At 41.5% G+C, this 16,561-nt stretch overlaps 1 protein-coding gene across 12 annotated transcripts in view; it reads left to right on the top strand.

Annotated features, from left to right (window-relative positions):
• The window catches only part of Fggy (FGGY carbohydrate kinase domain containing), a 479,381-nt gene that overhangs the window by 33,271 nt on the left and 429,549 nt on the right, over positions 1-16,561 (top strand). For 10 of the 12 annotated variants that reach the window (XR_015452489.1, XR_015452488.1, XR_015452490.1 and 7 more), the window contains exon 2: positions 8,357-8,571. Coding sequence is in view for 9 of the 12 variants with exons in the window: in XM_087214470.1 (XP_087070596.1) it covers positions 8,357-8,571 (215 nt within the window). In the remaining 3 variants the exon portion in view is untranslated. Of the gene's footprint in view, positions 1-5,134; positions 5,171-8,356; positions 8,572-16,561 lie in introns of all 12 variants that reach the window. The other 2 variants (XM_087214475.1, XM_087214472.1) reach the window with 1 other exon arrangement.

The following is a 16,561-nucleotide window of genomic DNA, read 5'->3' as shown; positions in this document are numbered from 1 at the left end:
TCTCATCATTTTTCCTTTCCCCTGCCCCTCCCACTACCCCTACCGCTTTGGACCTTTTCTTCCTATTTTGCATTATCGATTATTCATTCTAATCATTGGTACATTTTAGGTATACAATATAATGACATTCATCATTGGAAATTTACACCTTTACATAGTCTCTCTTGGTTTTTTTCACCCTTGCCAAGCCCTCCCTTCAACCCCTCCATTCCTCCCTATTTACAAAGATTTTGTTCCTGTTTTTCCATTTTCTCATATTAATTCCATTTTCTTCTTCCTTTCCCCTACCCCTCCCACTTCCTTCCCCTTTGCCCCTTTTCTTCCTATTTCACATTACCTATTATACATTTTAGTCCTTATTTACACTTTCAGTTTCTCACACCAGAGAAACTATTTGGTATTTATACATGTGTGTCCTATTTATTTCACTTAAAAGTGTTGCCTCAATGTGCCTCCACTTAGCTATAAATGTCTCTAATTTCTCATTTTTTATGGCTGAGTAGTACTCCATTTTATTTTAAAAACCCACATTTTCTTTATCCAGTCTCCAGTTGATGGGCATTTGGGCTGTTTCCAAGTTTTAGCTATCACAAACTGTGCTGCTATGAACATGGGTGCACATATATCACTGTGGTATGATTCTTTTAATTCTTTGGGGAAGATCCCCAGCGGGGGGATAGCAGGGTCAAATGGGACTTCCAGTCCTAGTTCTTAGAGGTATCTCCATACTGATTTCCACAGTGGTTGCACCAGTCTACACTCCCACCAGCAGTGGAACAGGGTTCCTCTTTCCCCACAGCCCTGCCAGCATTTGTTATTGGTTGATTTCATGATAGCAGTCATTCTTTCTGGTGTGAGGTGGAATCTCAGTGTTGTTTTCATTTGCATCTCTTGAATGACCAATGATATTGAACATTTTTTCATGTATTTATTTGCTATTTCTACTTCTTTGTCTGAGAAATGTCTGTTCATTTCATACGCCCATTTTTGGATTGGGTCTTTACATTTGGGAGGTCTGATCTTTTTAAGTTCTTTATAGATTCGAGATAGTAGACCTTTGTCTGAGGAAAAGCAGGTGAAGATTTTTTCCCACGTTGTGGGTTGTCTCTTTGTACTGCTGGTGATTTCTCTTGCTGTGAAGAAGCTTTTCAATAAGAAGAGATCCCACTTGTTGATTGTTTGTGCTAGTTCATGGGCAACTGAGGTTTTGTTCATAAAATCTTTTCCTACACCGATGTCTTTAAGAGTTCTACCTAACCTCTGTTCCAACTGGTTCAGAGTTTCTATTTTAATATTTAGATCTTTAATCCATTTCAATTTTTGTTTAGTGCATGGTGAGAGATATAGGTCTACTTTTAATCTTTGGCAAGTTGAAACCCAAGTTTTCCAGCACCATTTATTAAAGAGGCTATCTTTCCTCCAGTGAGGGTGTTTGGCTCCTTTATTGAAGATGAGATGGCTGAGTGTGTCTGGTGTTGTTTCTGCATCTTCTAATCTGTTCCACTGATCCTCAAGTCTGTTTCTTTGCCAGTATCATGCTGTTTTTATCACAGTAGCTTTGTAATATAGTTTCAAGTTAGGGATTGTGATACCCCCTGCCATATCTCTGTTACCTATAATTGCTTTTGCTATTCTGGGTCTCTTCTGGTTCCAAATGAATTTTTGGATTGTTTTCTCAAGGTCCATGAAGTATGCTGCTGGGATCTCAATTGGAATTGCATTAAATCTATATAGCAGTTTTGGAAGTATGGCCATTTTCACTATATTAATCCTTCCTACCCAGGAGCAGGGGATGTCTGTCCATTTTCTGATATCATCTTCAATCTCTCTTTTCAGAGTGCTATAGTTTTCAGAGAAGAGTTCTTTGATTTCTTTCATTAGGTTGATTCCTAGGTATTTCAGTTTTTTGGATGCTATTGTGAAAGGAATTATTTGCCCTATTTCTCTCTCAGTGAGTCTGTCATTCATGTAGAGGAAAACTATTGATTTTTTTGTGTTGACCTTGTAACTGGCTACTGGACTGAATTTGGTTATTAAGTCTAGAAGACTTTTGGTGGAGTTCTTAGGATCTTCTATGTAGAGTATCATGTTATCTGCAAATAATGACAATTTGACTTCTTCATTTCCTATCTTTATTCCTTTTATTTTTTTCTCTTGTCTAATTCCCATGGCTAATGTTTCCAAAACTATATTGAACAAAAATGGTGATAGTGGACATCCTTGTCTTGTTCCTGATTTTAGTGTGAAGGATTTCAGTTTTTGACCACTTAGTATGATATTGGCTGTTGGTTTTTCATAGATGGCTTTTATCAGTTTGAGGTAGAGACCATCTATACCTATTTTTTATAGGGTTTTTATCATAAATGCATGTTGGATTTTGTCAAATGCTTTTTCTGCATCTATGGAGATAATCATATGGATTTTGTCCTTGGCTCTATTGATATAGTGTATTACATTGATTGATTTGAGTATGTTGAACCATCCCTGCATCCCTGGGATGAATCCCACTTGATCAGGGTGTATGATCTTCTTGATCATCTTCTGCATTCTATTTGCCAGTATCTTATTAAGGATTTTTGCATCTATGTTCATGAGTGAGATTGGCCTATAGTTCTCCCTTTCGGTTGGGTCTTTCTCTGCTTTGGGGATCAAGGTGATGCTTACTTCCAGGAATAAATTTGGGAGTATTGCTTCCCTTTCCATTTCATTGAAGAGTTTAAACAGTAGTGGCAGCAGTTCCTCTCTAAATATCTTGTAGAATTCAGCAGTGAAGCCATCAGAGCCTGGGCTTTTTTTAGTTGATAAGTTTTTATTTACGTTTTCAATTTCATTGGTTGATATTGGGTTGTTCAGAATTTTTAGGTCTTCTTCGTTCATCTTTGGTAATTCATATGTATCTAGGAATCTGTCCATTTCTTCTGTGTTGTCCATCTTATTGGTGTATAGGTTCTGGAAGTAGGTATTGATGATCCTTGGGATTTCTGATGGGTCTGTTGTAATTTCACCCTTTTCATTCCTAATTGCATGGATTTGGGCCTTTTCTTTCCTTTTTCTGATAAGGTTGGCTAAGGGTTTGTCAAGTTGTTTGATTCTTTTAAAGAACCAACTCTTGGCTTCATTGATTTTTTGTATCATTCTCTTAGTCTCCATTGCATTGATTTCTCCTCTGATCTTTATAATTTCCTCCCTTGTATGAGCTTTGGGGTTGTCCTGCTCTTCTTTTTCTAGAAGCTTGAGGTTCAGCATCAGGTTGTTTAATTGGGCTCGTTCTGTTTTCTTAATATGCATATTCACTGCTATGAATTTCCCTCGGAAGACTGCATTCATTGTGTCCCATAGATTCCGATATGTTGTATTGTCATTGTCATTTAATTGAAGGAACTGTCTGATTTCTTCTTTAATTTCCTCTGTGACCCATTGGTTATTCAGAAGCGTGTTGTTCAATTTCCACGTGTTTATGAAATTTTTTGAGTTTCTTTTGGTATGGATCTCCAACTTCATCGCACTATGGTCTCATAATATACAGGGGATAACTTCAACTCCTTTGCACTTACTTAAACATGTTCTATGTGTGAGTATGTGGTCTATTTTGGAGAATGACCCATGTGCAGCTGAGAAGAATGTGTATTCTGATTTTGTGGGGGGTAAGACTCTGTAAACCTCTGTTAATTTTATTTGTTGAAGAGTTCGATTGAGTTCTAGTATTTCATTACTTATTTTTTGTCTAGTTGATTTATCTATTTGTGACAATGGGGTGTTGAGGTCCCCCACTACAATTGTATTAGTGCATATATGACTTTGCATGTCCGTTAGTATTTGTTTTATATAGTTGGGCACACTAGTGTTTGGTGCATAGATATTTATGATTGTCATCTCTTCCTTTGGATTGTTCCCTTTACAAGGATGTAGTGTCCTTCTTTATCTCTCTTAATCAGTGTTGGTTTGAAATCTACTTGATCTGCCAAGAGGATAGCTACTCCTGCTTTTTTTCATGTTCCTGTAGCATGAAGTATTGTTTTCCACCCTTTAACTTTCAGTCTATGAATTTTATTTTGAATTAAGTGTGTTTCTTGTATGCAGCATATTGTTGGATTTTGCTTCTTGACCCATTCTGCCAGTCTATTTCTTTTGATTGGTGAATTGAGACCATTAACATTGATGGTTATAACTGAAACGTATTGAGTTGTCATTGCTATGACCTTGTCTTTTTGTTGGGTTCTCCCCCTTTACATTTAATTTCTTGTCATGCCAGATGGGTTCATTCTGCTTTTCTTCCTGCGATTATGATCCTCAGTGTCTGTTCCTAGGATACTGTGTAAAATTTTTTGGAGTGCTGGTTTGGTATTCACGAAGTTCCTAAGGTGCTCTTTGTCATGAAAGTATCTTATTTCTCCATCCATTTTGAAAGACAGTTTTGTAGGGTACATCAATCTGGGTTGGAGGCTGTTTTCTTTTAGGGCTTGGAATGTGTCACTCCGAGCTCTTCTTGCCTTGATGATTTGTGTTGAGAAGTCTGCTGTGATTCTGATGGGCTTTCCTTTGTATGTGATTTGTTTCTTTTCTCTAACTGCTTGTAGAACTTTGTTCTTTTGTTGAGTTTCTGGAATCTTAACAATTATATGCCTATGTGTAGATTTTTTTTGATCAAGGCTATTTGGAGTTCTGTTTGCCTCGCTTGTCTGTATGTGAAGTTCTTTTCCCCTGCTTGGGAAGTTTTCTGCCATTACTTCTGTGAAGAGATTTTTATGTCATCTTCACTCTCTCCTGTTTCTTCATTGACTCCAATCAGTCTTATGTTATTCTTCTTTGCATCATCTAGCAGCTGCTTTATTGATTTCTCGTGCTCCCTTATAATTTTGAAGCAATTTTTCTTTTCCTGGTTATTAATTGCTATCTTATCTTCTATATCTGAAATTCTGTCCTCACATTGGCTCATTCTGCTATGTAGACTTTCAGTGGAGTTTTTCTTCTCCTGGAAATCTATTTGCATTTGTTTGATGGATTCCATTTGTTTCCTATGTTGGGATTCCATCATGTTCCTCAGCTCCTCTCTAGATTTATTAATCCTGTCTTGTACTAGAAGCACAATTTCTCCTCTTATCTAAGAAATTATTTCTGATTTCCTTTTTTCCAGATCCCCTTTTGTTGCCAGTTCAGTGGGTCCAGGTGGGTAAGTATCAGTGTGTTCCATCTCATTTCCCTTTGGGATTGCTGTAGGTGATCTGGAAGTCTGGTTTTGAGAGTTATTTATGTGTTTTTTCATTTCGACTGGGGGGGCAGAGGGGTGCTGTTGGTGCCCATGCAGCTCACCTCCTCTGAGCTGGGAGAGGTGGGCCAAGCGCTGGGAGCAGTGGAAGGGATGGTGGCCCAGAAGCCCCTTCCTCTGGGCCGGGAGTGGCAGGACAGAAGGTGGCCCAAAAACCCTTTCCTCTGGGGTGGGAGCAGTGGGAGGGATGGTGGCTGGGAAGCCCCTTCCTCTGGACCAGGAGCAGTGGGATGGATGGTGGCCCAGAAGCCCCTTCCTCTGGGCCGGGAGTGGCGGGACAGAAGGTGGCCCAAAAGCCCTTTCCTCTGGGCTGGGAGCAGCGAGAGTGATCGTGGCTGGGAAGCCCCTTCCTTTGGACCAGGCATAGTGGGACAGCATCTCAGAAGCCCCTACCTCTGGGCCGGGAGCAGCGGGACAGATGGCAGCCCGGAAGCCCCTTCCTGTGGGCTAGGAGTCTTCTCTAACCTTTCTATGCCATGAAGGAGATACTTTCGGAGTAAAAGCACATACTGTACTTTTTTTTTTTTTTGAGATAGGGTCTTGCTATGTAATTCACTCTGGCTTTGAACTCACTACGTAGCCCTGGCTGGTCTCCAATTTGAGACAATACTCCTGCCTCAGCCTCCTGCCTGCTGAGATTACAGGTGTGCACCACCACACCAGGCCTTGAGCTATTTTTATAGTTTACAATAGCTGTGGACTTTCCTTGGGTTAGTGTTGCTGGCCCCATTTGTCATTTCTCCCTGGTCCTGCAGACCCCCTGGCTTATCTTCTCTTCCTGGGCTTTGAACTCATCCTCCATCATGTTGGTTGGTTGGTCAGTGCCTCTGTTGTACCTTGCCAAGGGGAAATAAAAACAGAGAATGGGCTTTGAGTTGGTGGGTGGCTTGGCCAGTGCCCAAAACCTATGGATGCTGAGTTCGTTGCCTGCAGGCAAACATGGTGGCTCTGTCCTCAGTGTACCTACAGTGGCAAGCTTTAAAAGAAAATAGGGATGCAATACTTTGTTTGCAAAGAACAGAGAAAGGAAGAGATGTCTTCTCCCAAAGGGGTTGTGGCTGGCTGGTCTTCTAGTGTGAGTCCACTGTCACCAGACAGGTGGGGAAGGAGTGGGGTCAGTGAGAACAGTAAGAGGAGAGATCTGCTCAGAGCTAGTTCTTGTGCACTGTGGGACTGTGAGGTTGTCCAGACCTCCAGCCAGAAGGGCAACACTGTGTCAAACATGCTGAGAGGAAGCTCCTGGGGGAGGTGGCACGGTGTGCTCAGGGCCTCAGGTCTGCTTACACCAAAAACCAGTGGTATTCTGTTCTGAGAAAGGGCCCAGCAGAGGGACTGCTGGCAGAAGGGTGGAGGGTGGGCAAGGGTCATCTTTGTTTCAAACTGAGCAGGACTGCTTTTATCTGTTTTATTTAAATGGTCATCAAGTGTTGGCTTGAAAAAAGGTATCTCTGTGAATAAAACAATGCATGATTTGAAAACTGGTGCTCATAGTCATGTGGCACTTCTTAAGGCCCAAAACTGAGTGCTTCTCGAGGGCTGGGGCTGATGGGTTATCTCTGAGCCCAGGTGAAGCTGTAAATGTTGCTACTATACCTTCCCCTTTTTCCTCTTCACTTGCCGGGGATCTGTGGAACCAAAAGGGAGAAAAACACAGTTGGGAAATTATTGTGGTTAAGTCAAAAGCAATCACATATAATGAAGTCTTTATTTATTTTTAATGATTTGGTTTCTTGAGACATAGTCTTCCTATGCAGTTCAAGCTGGCCTTGAACTCACGATGTAGCCTGGGTTGGCCTCGAACATGAAGTATCCTCCTGTTGCAGCCACCAGAGTGCTAGGGTTACAGGCATGTGCTGCCACGCCCGACTTTGAAGTTTTTCTAATTTGGATAAAAATCTAGGAAGCAGTAACTAAACATCTGCTGGCTGGCTTTAGTTTCAGAAGCCCCAAGTGACTGAAGTTGAAGAATGCAGAAGTTGTTCTGGTTGACTTGGTCTCTGGGTGCCAGGATGGCCCCCGAGCTCACCTGGAGAGTTGTATTGTGTGCACTGGTGTACAGGTCTCAGGGGTTTCTTCTTTCTCTGAAAAAGGCCAGTCTGGAAAATGACAGCCTCTGACATTTCTGAGTCATGTGGGTTAATCTGATCAAGGGGAATTAGAGCAGCCATGAGGGCCAAAGAATTCCTGAGTGTTTTCTGGTCAGATTTCCTTGTAACTCACCAAGAATCTGTAAGGAAAACAGATTGTCTGACAAGCTCCCTATCATGTGTCCTCTGGGGCTTCTTCCCAGTCGTAATCACGACACTGCTGTAATATATTCCCTCTTCCCTAAACTTACCCTGCAGGTTTTAAGAAAGAAAAGAAAGAACCTAAGAAGACTTGGGATTGCACAGCTGTGGGACTTCAGGTTTATGCTGGCTCTGAGAGAGGCCAGGCACATTCCTTCATTTTTCAGACCTATTTTCTCATCAGCCCAATGTGTTTCCATAAAATAATGTACATTTCCCCTTTATGAGTGTGCACAGCTAGCATGAAACACGAAGGTACTTCTTGAAGTCTCACTTTGATCACCAATGTAATAGGGATTTAAGAATACTCATCTTCCAGACTCATAATGAGGAGTAGAGGATATGTGTGTTCTTTTTATACTGCTGGCACAGAATAGGTGCATGGTAGCTAATTTCTTGAATGAATGACTCACAGGGAAGATAAAATTCCTTTTGCTTATTATAGCTACTGTCCTGTTGATTTGAATACATGAGAAAAAAATACATCTTTTTGCTTCCAGATTCTGTGATAACCTAACACTCTTATTTGTTCTTATGATACTCATCACAACTTTGCTTAGTTATGTGACCAAATGCTTGAGATTGACTCCCTTCCAAGAACAGAAGTCCCTTATCTGATGCCGTATCTATCTTGTTCACCAACTACCTACTCAATGCATATAGAATCTTTTTTTTTTTTGATAGATCAATAACAAGTGGCCAATGTTTGGGAAGCTCCACTTCCTTTTATTTCTACTTCTGAGATGTTTTGTGACTATCTTTGCAGATCCTCTGGTCTTCACATGAGTTTTGCTTACCACAGGTAGAGAGACAGTCATGTCTGGTGGTGAGCCAGAGCCAAGAAGCTACTACGTGGGTGTGGATGTTGGAACAGGCAGCGTCCGTGCGGCTCTGGTGGACCAGAGAGGGGTGCTCTTGGCTTTTGCAGACCAGCCGATTGACAAATGGGAGCCTCAGTTCAACCACCACGAGCAGTCCTCTGAGGATATCTGGGCCGCTTGCTGTGTTGTCACAAAGGTACGAGCAAAGCCCATGCTCCCACCTGTTGAGTGTTTGCACCTGCCTACCTGGATGAATGGACTATGTGGAGTAACTTGAGATGCAGAGCCAAGTGACACATTGGCCTTGCCTTTCGGGACCTCACAGAGTTATGGTCGAGACTGGCAAACAGCTGCAGTGTGATGTGACAAGTGCTGGGAGCCAAGTAAATATTGCTGGTGCTAACTCTGAGGTGGCTTAGGGAAGACAGGATGCAGGATGCAGAAGCTTAAGTTGTGGACGAAGCCACTGATCATCATAGCTAACATCTACTCTGCCTTCACTGTGTGTTAAACGTGGTAACACGCACTATGTAGTTGAATCCTCACAACAGCCCTAAAGAGAATGCTGTTACCATCCCCATTTTATTCTTATTCAGGGAGAAATGGATAAAGTTAGATAACTTACACAGGTTCACAGTCAGTAAGTAGCAGGGCCAGGACTGGAACCCAAGCATTCTGGCTCCAGAGCTGTTTTACCAACAATAGACTCTCCTGTCTCCCAAATGGACAAGTGAAGAACTGCATGGTGACATGAAAATGTGTGTGCTCTGAGAAAGCGAGGAAGTTGGGTCAAACTGGAACATCTTCAGTATGTGCCAGGCAGGTTCATAGTCTTGAGTGACTGTGGATCGGATGCAGCTTGCTGGCTTGGGGAAGGAAGTGGTGTTTGGTAATACTTGCTCATATTTAAAGTTTTGTTTTTCATTTTGACTTTATTTTCTGGTGATCAGAAACAACAGGTATCTTATTATTATTATTATTATTTTTCTTTTGGAGAGAGAAAAATATAAGTCTTGGATTCCTTCTTCTCCCTGTTCCTAGTTTAGTTCTTTAAATATTCATGCAGTGCTTGGTAATTTGCAGATGGACAATTCACCATTCTGTCCATATTGATCAGTCTGTTTAAACTTTCATGAGCTCTGGGCTGCTGTTAGGCCTGGAGAAGAAGGCAGAGAGAGGTGGGGGTGGGCAGCACTAAATCATTATACAGGAATAAAAGAAGGGTGCATCTTCACTGCTGCTTGTTTAATTTTCCTCTTCTCTCCCCACTTTCTGTCCCACCTCAGTGAAAATATTCGGCTCTTTGCCCTTGGGTCTCCTTTGTTCTTCTAACATATAGCCTTTCTTGCCGTTAAGGAAATTGTCAAGAAGAAAATATAATCCCCTGCTGAAAAGCTACTCTAGAAAAGGCCTTTGCTAAGTACAGTTTGGTTTAATGGTAGATTTTTAATCATCTCCCACTGGCAGCCAACTCGGTATTGGTTTGAGCCCGGTTAGCCACATGAGTGCTGGGGGCATTTGTCCTTGAAGCTGTCTTACTGTAGAAAACCTGAATAGAGCTCCGGGTCTCAGGCCATTCCTCTCACATGGACTGTGGCTGGGTGGCAGTGTGCCAGAAGCCTCAGGGTGAGCATGGATCATCTGTTAGGGGCATCACTGCTTGGCGTGAGGTTTTATCTCAGAGGTGGCATGCCGTAGATCACGTATTCCGAAGCCAGACTACCAAAGTGATGTGCCAGCTCCACCAGCTTTTAGCTGGTGATCTTGGACAAGTTACTTCATGTTTCCTTATCGGTGGTAGGGGTTAGTGAGAGTACCTACCTCTGTAGGGATATTGTGAGGATTAAAGGAGTGAATGGAGGTAAAACATCACAACAGTATCTTGAGACAATTATCACTATGTTTCCTTTGGTAGTGGGGATGATAACAAAAATTAATAGCTGATGGAGGACAATGAATTTCTAAGATAAAATACTGAAGAGCTGGACCAATATTCTCTGCCAGGAACACTCTTCCTCAGAATTCCACAAGGTTGTCTCCTCCCTCTTTCCAGTGTTGCCTCAAATCTGCCCTTCTTAGAAACCACTTTCCTCTTCTCTAGCATTCCCTATCCTCCTGATGAATCACTTTCTAGTATGGTACATTATACTTGCACTACAAAATTTATTTGATTTATTGGCTGTAGTCTGTACTTACTGAAACATAATCTCCAAAACAATGATTTTTAAAAATGTTTTGCTCCCTATTATTTCCCAAACATGTAGAGGACAGCACAGCTTGACCCTAAAAGGTGTTCCATTTTATCTTCTCAAGACCTACAAAGTGAGGGATTGAGTTGCCTAGGCACTAGGAATGATGGAGCCTAAGAGAAACAGGGACTGCATAGCTCCACACACGCCCCCAAAGCTGACAGAGGGACTTACTTCAGTATTGAAAAGATTCAGTACCAGCTACACAGACTTGTGCTGCCAGCTGGACTCTGTCCATGGGTCCAGATTTTGAGCCTTGCTCAGAATAGAGCTAAAGATAAAGCCAGGTTTGCCTGTGACCCTGGAGTTCCCAGTCTAGAGAGTTTCTGAGGAATGCCATCTCCCCACCCAGTATGGCTGAGCTTGCTGATTTAAAACGCATGCAAGATTGAACCCATTCCCACAGGAAGAACAAAGAGATGCACAATCCCTTCCCCAAATATTTGTTTGCTGCCCCAGAGCTACAAGTTGACAGTTTTGTTAGACATGGACCAGGTTACCAAATGAAGTTGCAGAAAGGTCTTCTCCGGAAATTCTTTTGAAAAGCAATGTGCTTTGCCTCTAGCCAGGGAAATTCTCTTAATGCCAAGTTATTGGATGAGTTTACTAGGCAACTTTCTTCTTCCATGATTAAGAATATAAGAATCCTCAGGTCACCAGGTCGGGCTCTCAGGCCTTCTGGGTAGTGTGACCCTGACAGCTACCTTTCTGGGATGGCCTGGGTGGGTGGGGGAGGTCGGAGAATGGTGTGGTCCTCAGCTGTGGAGAAAGAAGCATGAATGTAAGGCATTTCCTTGTAAGGCTGGGGAAGTAACAGTGGCTACTTAGCCAAGGCAGCTTTAAATGTGTGTCATCATTATTCTTTTAGCTCCTTGTAAATGGTCTCTGTTTTATAAAGAAGTGGAGACACTACACCTTTGTGACCAAAAAGTCATGATTTGAATAGAGAAATCTGTGAGTCTTCAGAGGCCATTCATAACCTAGATTGAAGAAAACATGTTCTTCATCCTAGTGGAAGGGTATGCCCGTTATTAATTCTCAGAAAGATTTGAGTCTATACAATTTGCTATTGCTATTCTCTTTGTATGTTCTTACATGAGACAGAACATGCTGTGCTTTGGACATAAAAGTATTCCACCTACCCCATTAATAAAACATTGAAAAGAAGTAAATAAATAAATAGCAAATAAATAAATAAATAATAAATAAAATAAATAATAAATAAATAGCAGCAAATAAATATATGAAAAAATGTTCAACATAACTGGTCATTCGAGAGATGCAGATGAAAACAACACTGAGATTCCACCTCACCCTGGAAAGAATGGCTGCTGTCAAGAAATCAACCAATAATAAATGCTGGCAGGTGTGTGGGGAGAAAGGAACCCTTCGCCATTGTTGGTGGGAGTATAGACTGGTGCAACCACCGTGGAAATCAGTATGGAGATACCTCAAAGAACTAGGGCTAGAGGTCCCATTTGACCCAACTATTCTCTTGCTGGGTATCTTCCCCAAAGAATTAAAAGAATCATACCACAGCGATATATGTGCACCCATGTTTATAACAGCACAGTTTGTAATTGCTAAATCTTGGAAACAGCCCAAGTGCCCATCAACTGGAAACTGGATAAAGAAGATGTGTTTTTTTTTTATAAAGTGGAGTACTACTCAGCCATAAAGAATGAGAAACTAGAGACATTTATAGCTAAATGGATGCATATAGAGGGCATACTCTTAAGTGAAATAAATAGGACGCACATGTGTAAATACCAAATGGTTTCTCTAGTGTGAGAAACTGAAAGTGTGAATAAGGATTAAAATGATTAAAATGAATAATTTATAATTTGAAATAGGAAAAGGTCCAAAGGTGTAGGGGTAGGGGAAGGGGAAAGGGAAGAAGGGAAAAAAAAATATGAGAAAAGAAAAAAAATGGAAACAAAATCTATGTAAATAGCGAAGGGTGGAGGGGGTGAAGGGTGCACAGGTAATGGGGAAAAAAATAACTAAGATACATCATGTACAGGTACAAGCACCCAATGATGAATGTAAATGTATTGTATACCTAAAATGTACCAATAAAAGAATTTAAGCAAAAAGAAAAAAAAACATCGAGAGGGTTTTTCACCCTTTACATTTCCTACAAAGGCAAACTGGTCCCTCAAGACCTTTAAACACCTTTATTCTGTGGTCCTCACCTGGGAGTGTTTCTTAACTTTCAGGAAACTGAGGCTCAGGGAGGTGATGAGATTAGTGCAGAAGTGGTGGAGTTGGGACCAGAAGGTGGCTCTTTGAACACCATAACCCATGTCCCTTTCTACTGCAGAAGTGCCTGGAGTTAGAGTTTTATTGAATCATCTACATTTTCTCACCTTAGCCCCCTTTCGCTCTACCACAGCCTGTGTAAAATGGGCTCCTCCACATCAGGTATGCATTGTCTGGACACAGAGGCCAATAGGACTGCACAGCAAATAAGACTTAGGGTTTGTTCACTGACTGGTTGTTGCCACACATATGCAAAGTGGATCTGAGGCAGCTGACTCCCTCTAATAGCTGCTGTTTGTTGTGTCTGAAACATTAGATATTGAGCTAAGTGTACCTTATTGTGCTGAATTCTAACATTGTTGGGAGGTGCAGGTATAAGTAATAGCTTTGTACAATCATGGGAACTGTCTGACTTCCCGAAGTTATGTAACTAGTAAGTGGCAGGGCCAGGGTTTAAACACAGAAGCATTCCATCTGTCCCCGAAACTACTTATCTTACCCACTGTTCATTGATTTCCAAGTGTTGTAGTGAGGGTCTGCAAGGGAATTAGATTTAATACATGACACAAAATTTATACGATTATTTTGATATTTACCCAAAAAGTCAAATATGGAGGAGTGCAAGAGATTAACCATACACTAGAGGCCCAAAGAATCCAGCCAAGGGCCTGGATCCCACAGCAATATCCCACACAAGTCCAGTTGAAGGCCTAGAGTCCAAGACAATGTCCCACAAGTCCAGCTAGTGGCCTAGAGCCCACAACAATGTCTCATGCTTGTCCGTATTGAGGATCCGCACTTGGAAGACTCAAAAGCCAGTGGTGGAAGCCAGAAAACCTGTGCCTTTGGGAGGAAGGATTTGTGCCACCAGGCTGAAGGATCTGTACTGGAGCCAGGAAGTGTTGCTCACAGTGACTGTCAGAGCTCCCCTGACAAGAGCAGCAGCCATTCCCAGTGACAGTGAGGTCCTGAGCTCCTCCTCTGAGGAGAACAACCAAGTTCACATCAGGAAAACCAGCCCCAGCAAGCTTCTCCTAGAAAATGAATAGCCCATGATCTTATCTTCTACTTCTCTTTTTATGGCTACTGTCAACAATCTTCAGGTGGCTCTTCCATGCCCAGACCATGCTGATTCAGTTCAGCTGGGCGTTACAAGTTGACCATTAGTCAATCCACCACACCAAGCAACAGGACCTATTATTATAGACCTATTATTCTGTAACTTTAAAAGTTATACAAAGAAGTAAAACATTTCTCCTGAAACTGTAGTTCTGTCTTCAGAAGCAACCACCATTAACAGTTTGTTGCATATTTTTTTAACTTCATTAATATATTGTGGATATTTTTCCATTTCATCTTCTACAGCTCAATTTGTTTTTTTTAATCTTTTACAGCTTGAATTATCATTTACATACCATAAAATTGATCCATTGTAAATGTATAATTCTAAGAAAATTACATGGGTTGTGTAATCATCATAATCAAAATAAAAACACTTATTATTCTAGAAAAGTTTGCTTGTTCTTATTTATACTTGATCTTAGCTCTAGACATATGTAACTATCTGCTTTCTGTCTTTATGATTGGTTCTTTTAGAAATTTCATGTATATAGGATCATAAAATATGCATCCTTTTGCACGTGGGTTTGTATCTTTATCACAGTGCTTTTTGTGTGTGTGTATGGTAATGGGGATTGAACCTAGGGCCTTTGTGTTGAGCTATATTTCCAGCCCTTTCTTTATTTTGATACAGGGTCTCAATAATTGCTAAATTTCCCAGGCTGAACTTGAACTTGTGATCCTCATGCCTCAGTCTCCCAGAAGGCTAGGAAGACAAGTATGTGCCACCACAAGTGTGTTCATCCATGGTGCCCATATCAACGTTTTATTGCTGGCTTGTAGTCCATTGTGTGGATATACTATGCTTTATTTAATATCTGCTTAAACTATGATGAATATTTGGGTTGAATCCCATTTGGGAGTGTGTTAGTTGGTTTCCCATGACTGTAACAAAATGCAGTGAGGCTGGGAAATGTGTCAAGAAAAGAGGTTTATTTAGTGCTGAATGTTCAATAGCATGGAACCCAGGATCTGATAGGCTCTGGTGATGGCATCATGGTGGATGTTATCACAGTAATGGCCGTGCCTGTAAGAGGGAGAGAGCACATGGCATGACATAAAGCCAGAGAACGGGGAGGGGCCAGACTTGTTCTTTTTTATAACATCCTTGTGAACACTGAGTACCATAATAATTACTTCAATTCCTTGTAATAGCAGTGTCCCCAGTGCCCTCCCCTGAGACTCCACCTGTCAAATGTTACATTGCTTCTCAGGTCCTCACACCCGGGACCAAGCTTCCAACACACAAACCCGTGGACAAACCACATCAGATTGCAGTGTTCTGCTCCAACTCAGAGGTCAGTGTTCTTCTCACAAGACAAAATGTAACCATTTCATCCCCGGTAGTCCAGCATATTAACAAATTCCTGCATCACTCAGAAGTCCAAGTCCAAAGTCTCATCTGAGTCTCATTTTTCAAGTGTGAGGCTCTATTAAAAAGCAAAAACAAGTTACATACTTTCAAGTAATGATGCTAGACAAGCACAGGGTAAACATTTCTATTCCAAAAGGGAGAAATGGAGACATAGAAAGGAGTAATTGTGTCAAAGCAAGACTAAAGCCCAGCAGGGCAGACGTTAAATCAAAGCTCTGAGTCCTGCAGCCTGTTCCTCCTGTGGTAAGGGGTGGGGCCCCAGGGGTAGGAAACTCACCCCTATAAATTCCCAAGTCACAGGTTTCAAGGTCACACCTCCTGGCTATCTTTGCAGGGTGCCCTGAAGTGTTCCTTGCTAACCATTGGACATTGCTTCTTGTTTTACCTTCCGGCTTCCCAAGTGCAGCTCCATTCCCATTGCTCCACTAGATTTTCCCAGTGTCTCCAATTTTCTTTTAATCCATTTTGCTTACTACAAAGAAATACCAGAGGGTATTTTAAGAAAAGAGGTTTATTTAGCTCACAGATCTGAAAGTTTAAGGGGGTGGTGCTAGCATAGAAAGTAGTTTAGTTAGCTTATGAGCAAAGCTATCTAGGGGAAGAGCCTGAAATACAGTTGGGTGGCCAGCCATATTGATAAAAATTAAAATAAGAATAGAAATACTTGGACTTTGTGCAAAAAATAAACTTTCTCCTCGGGCAGTATAAGATGTAGCCCATTCCCTACAAAAGGGAGTTGCAGAGGCTCCTGAGTTCTGAGGAGCTTAAAATGCAAAATAACCACTTTTTTTCTATAAAATCCCAGTTTCTTTTAAACTTTACATATTGAAGAACTGAGTTACAAGCCAGAGTTCCAACTGGTCATTTTAAATCCACAGAGCCTTCTGTGATAGGTGGCCACTAAATAATTGAGCATTTCCTATGTTCTGCTTATCTATAACTAACTCTGGATTGAGAGGCCATAAAGCCACTTACTTGGACCCCCTCCTGGAAACCCAAGAGCTATTCTTCTTATTTCCAATAAAACTTCCCTTGCCTCCTCTTTTGATTCTTGACTTCAGTCCTTGATGTTTGTGGAACCACAAGCTCAGAGCTGACAGTAATACTAGGTCCTGTAAGGGACCTGATCTGGAGGCAAACCTCTGTCTGGCTTCCCAAGCCTTCTTTTCAAATCTTGGTGA

The sequence above is a fragment of the Heterocephalus glaber genome, unplaced genomic scaffold (genome assembly GCF_053883595.1).
Source record: "Heterocephalus glaber isolate CG9 unplaced genomic scaffold, H.glaber_assembly_v1.0 deba00001447, whole genome shotgun sequence".
Taxonomy (NCBI): domain Eukaryota; kingdom Metazoa; phylum Chordata; class Mammalia; order Rodentia; family Bathyergidae; genus Heterocephalus; species Heterocephalus glaber.
Note: the sequence above shows the minus strand (reverse complement) of the source record. Positions and strands in the feature narration are given on the sequence as shown.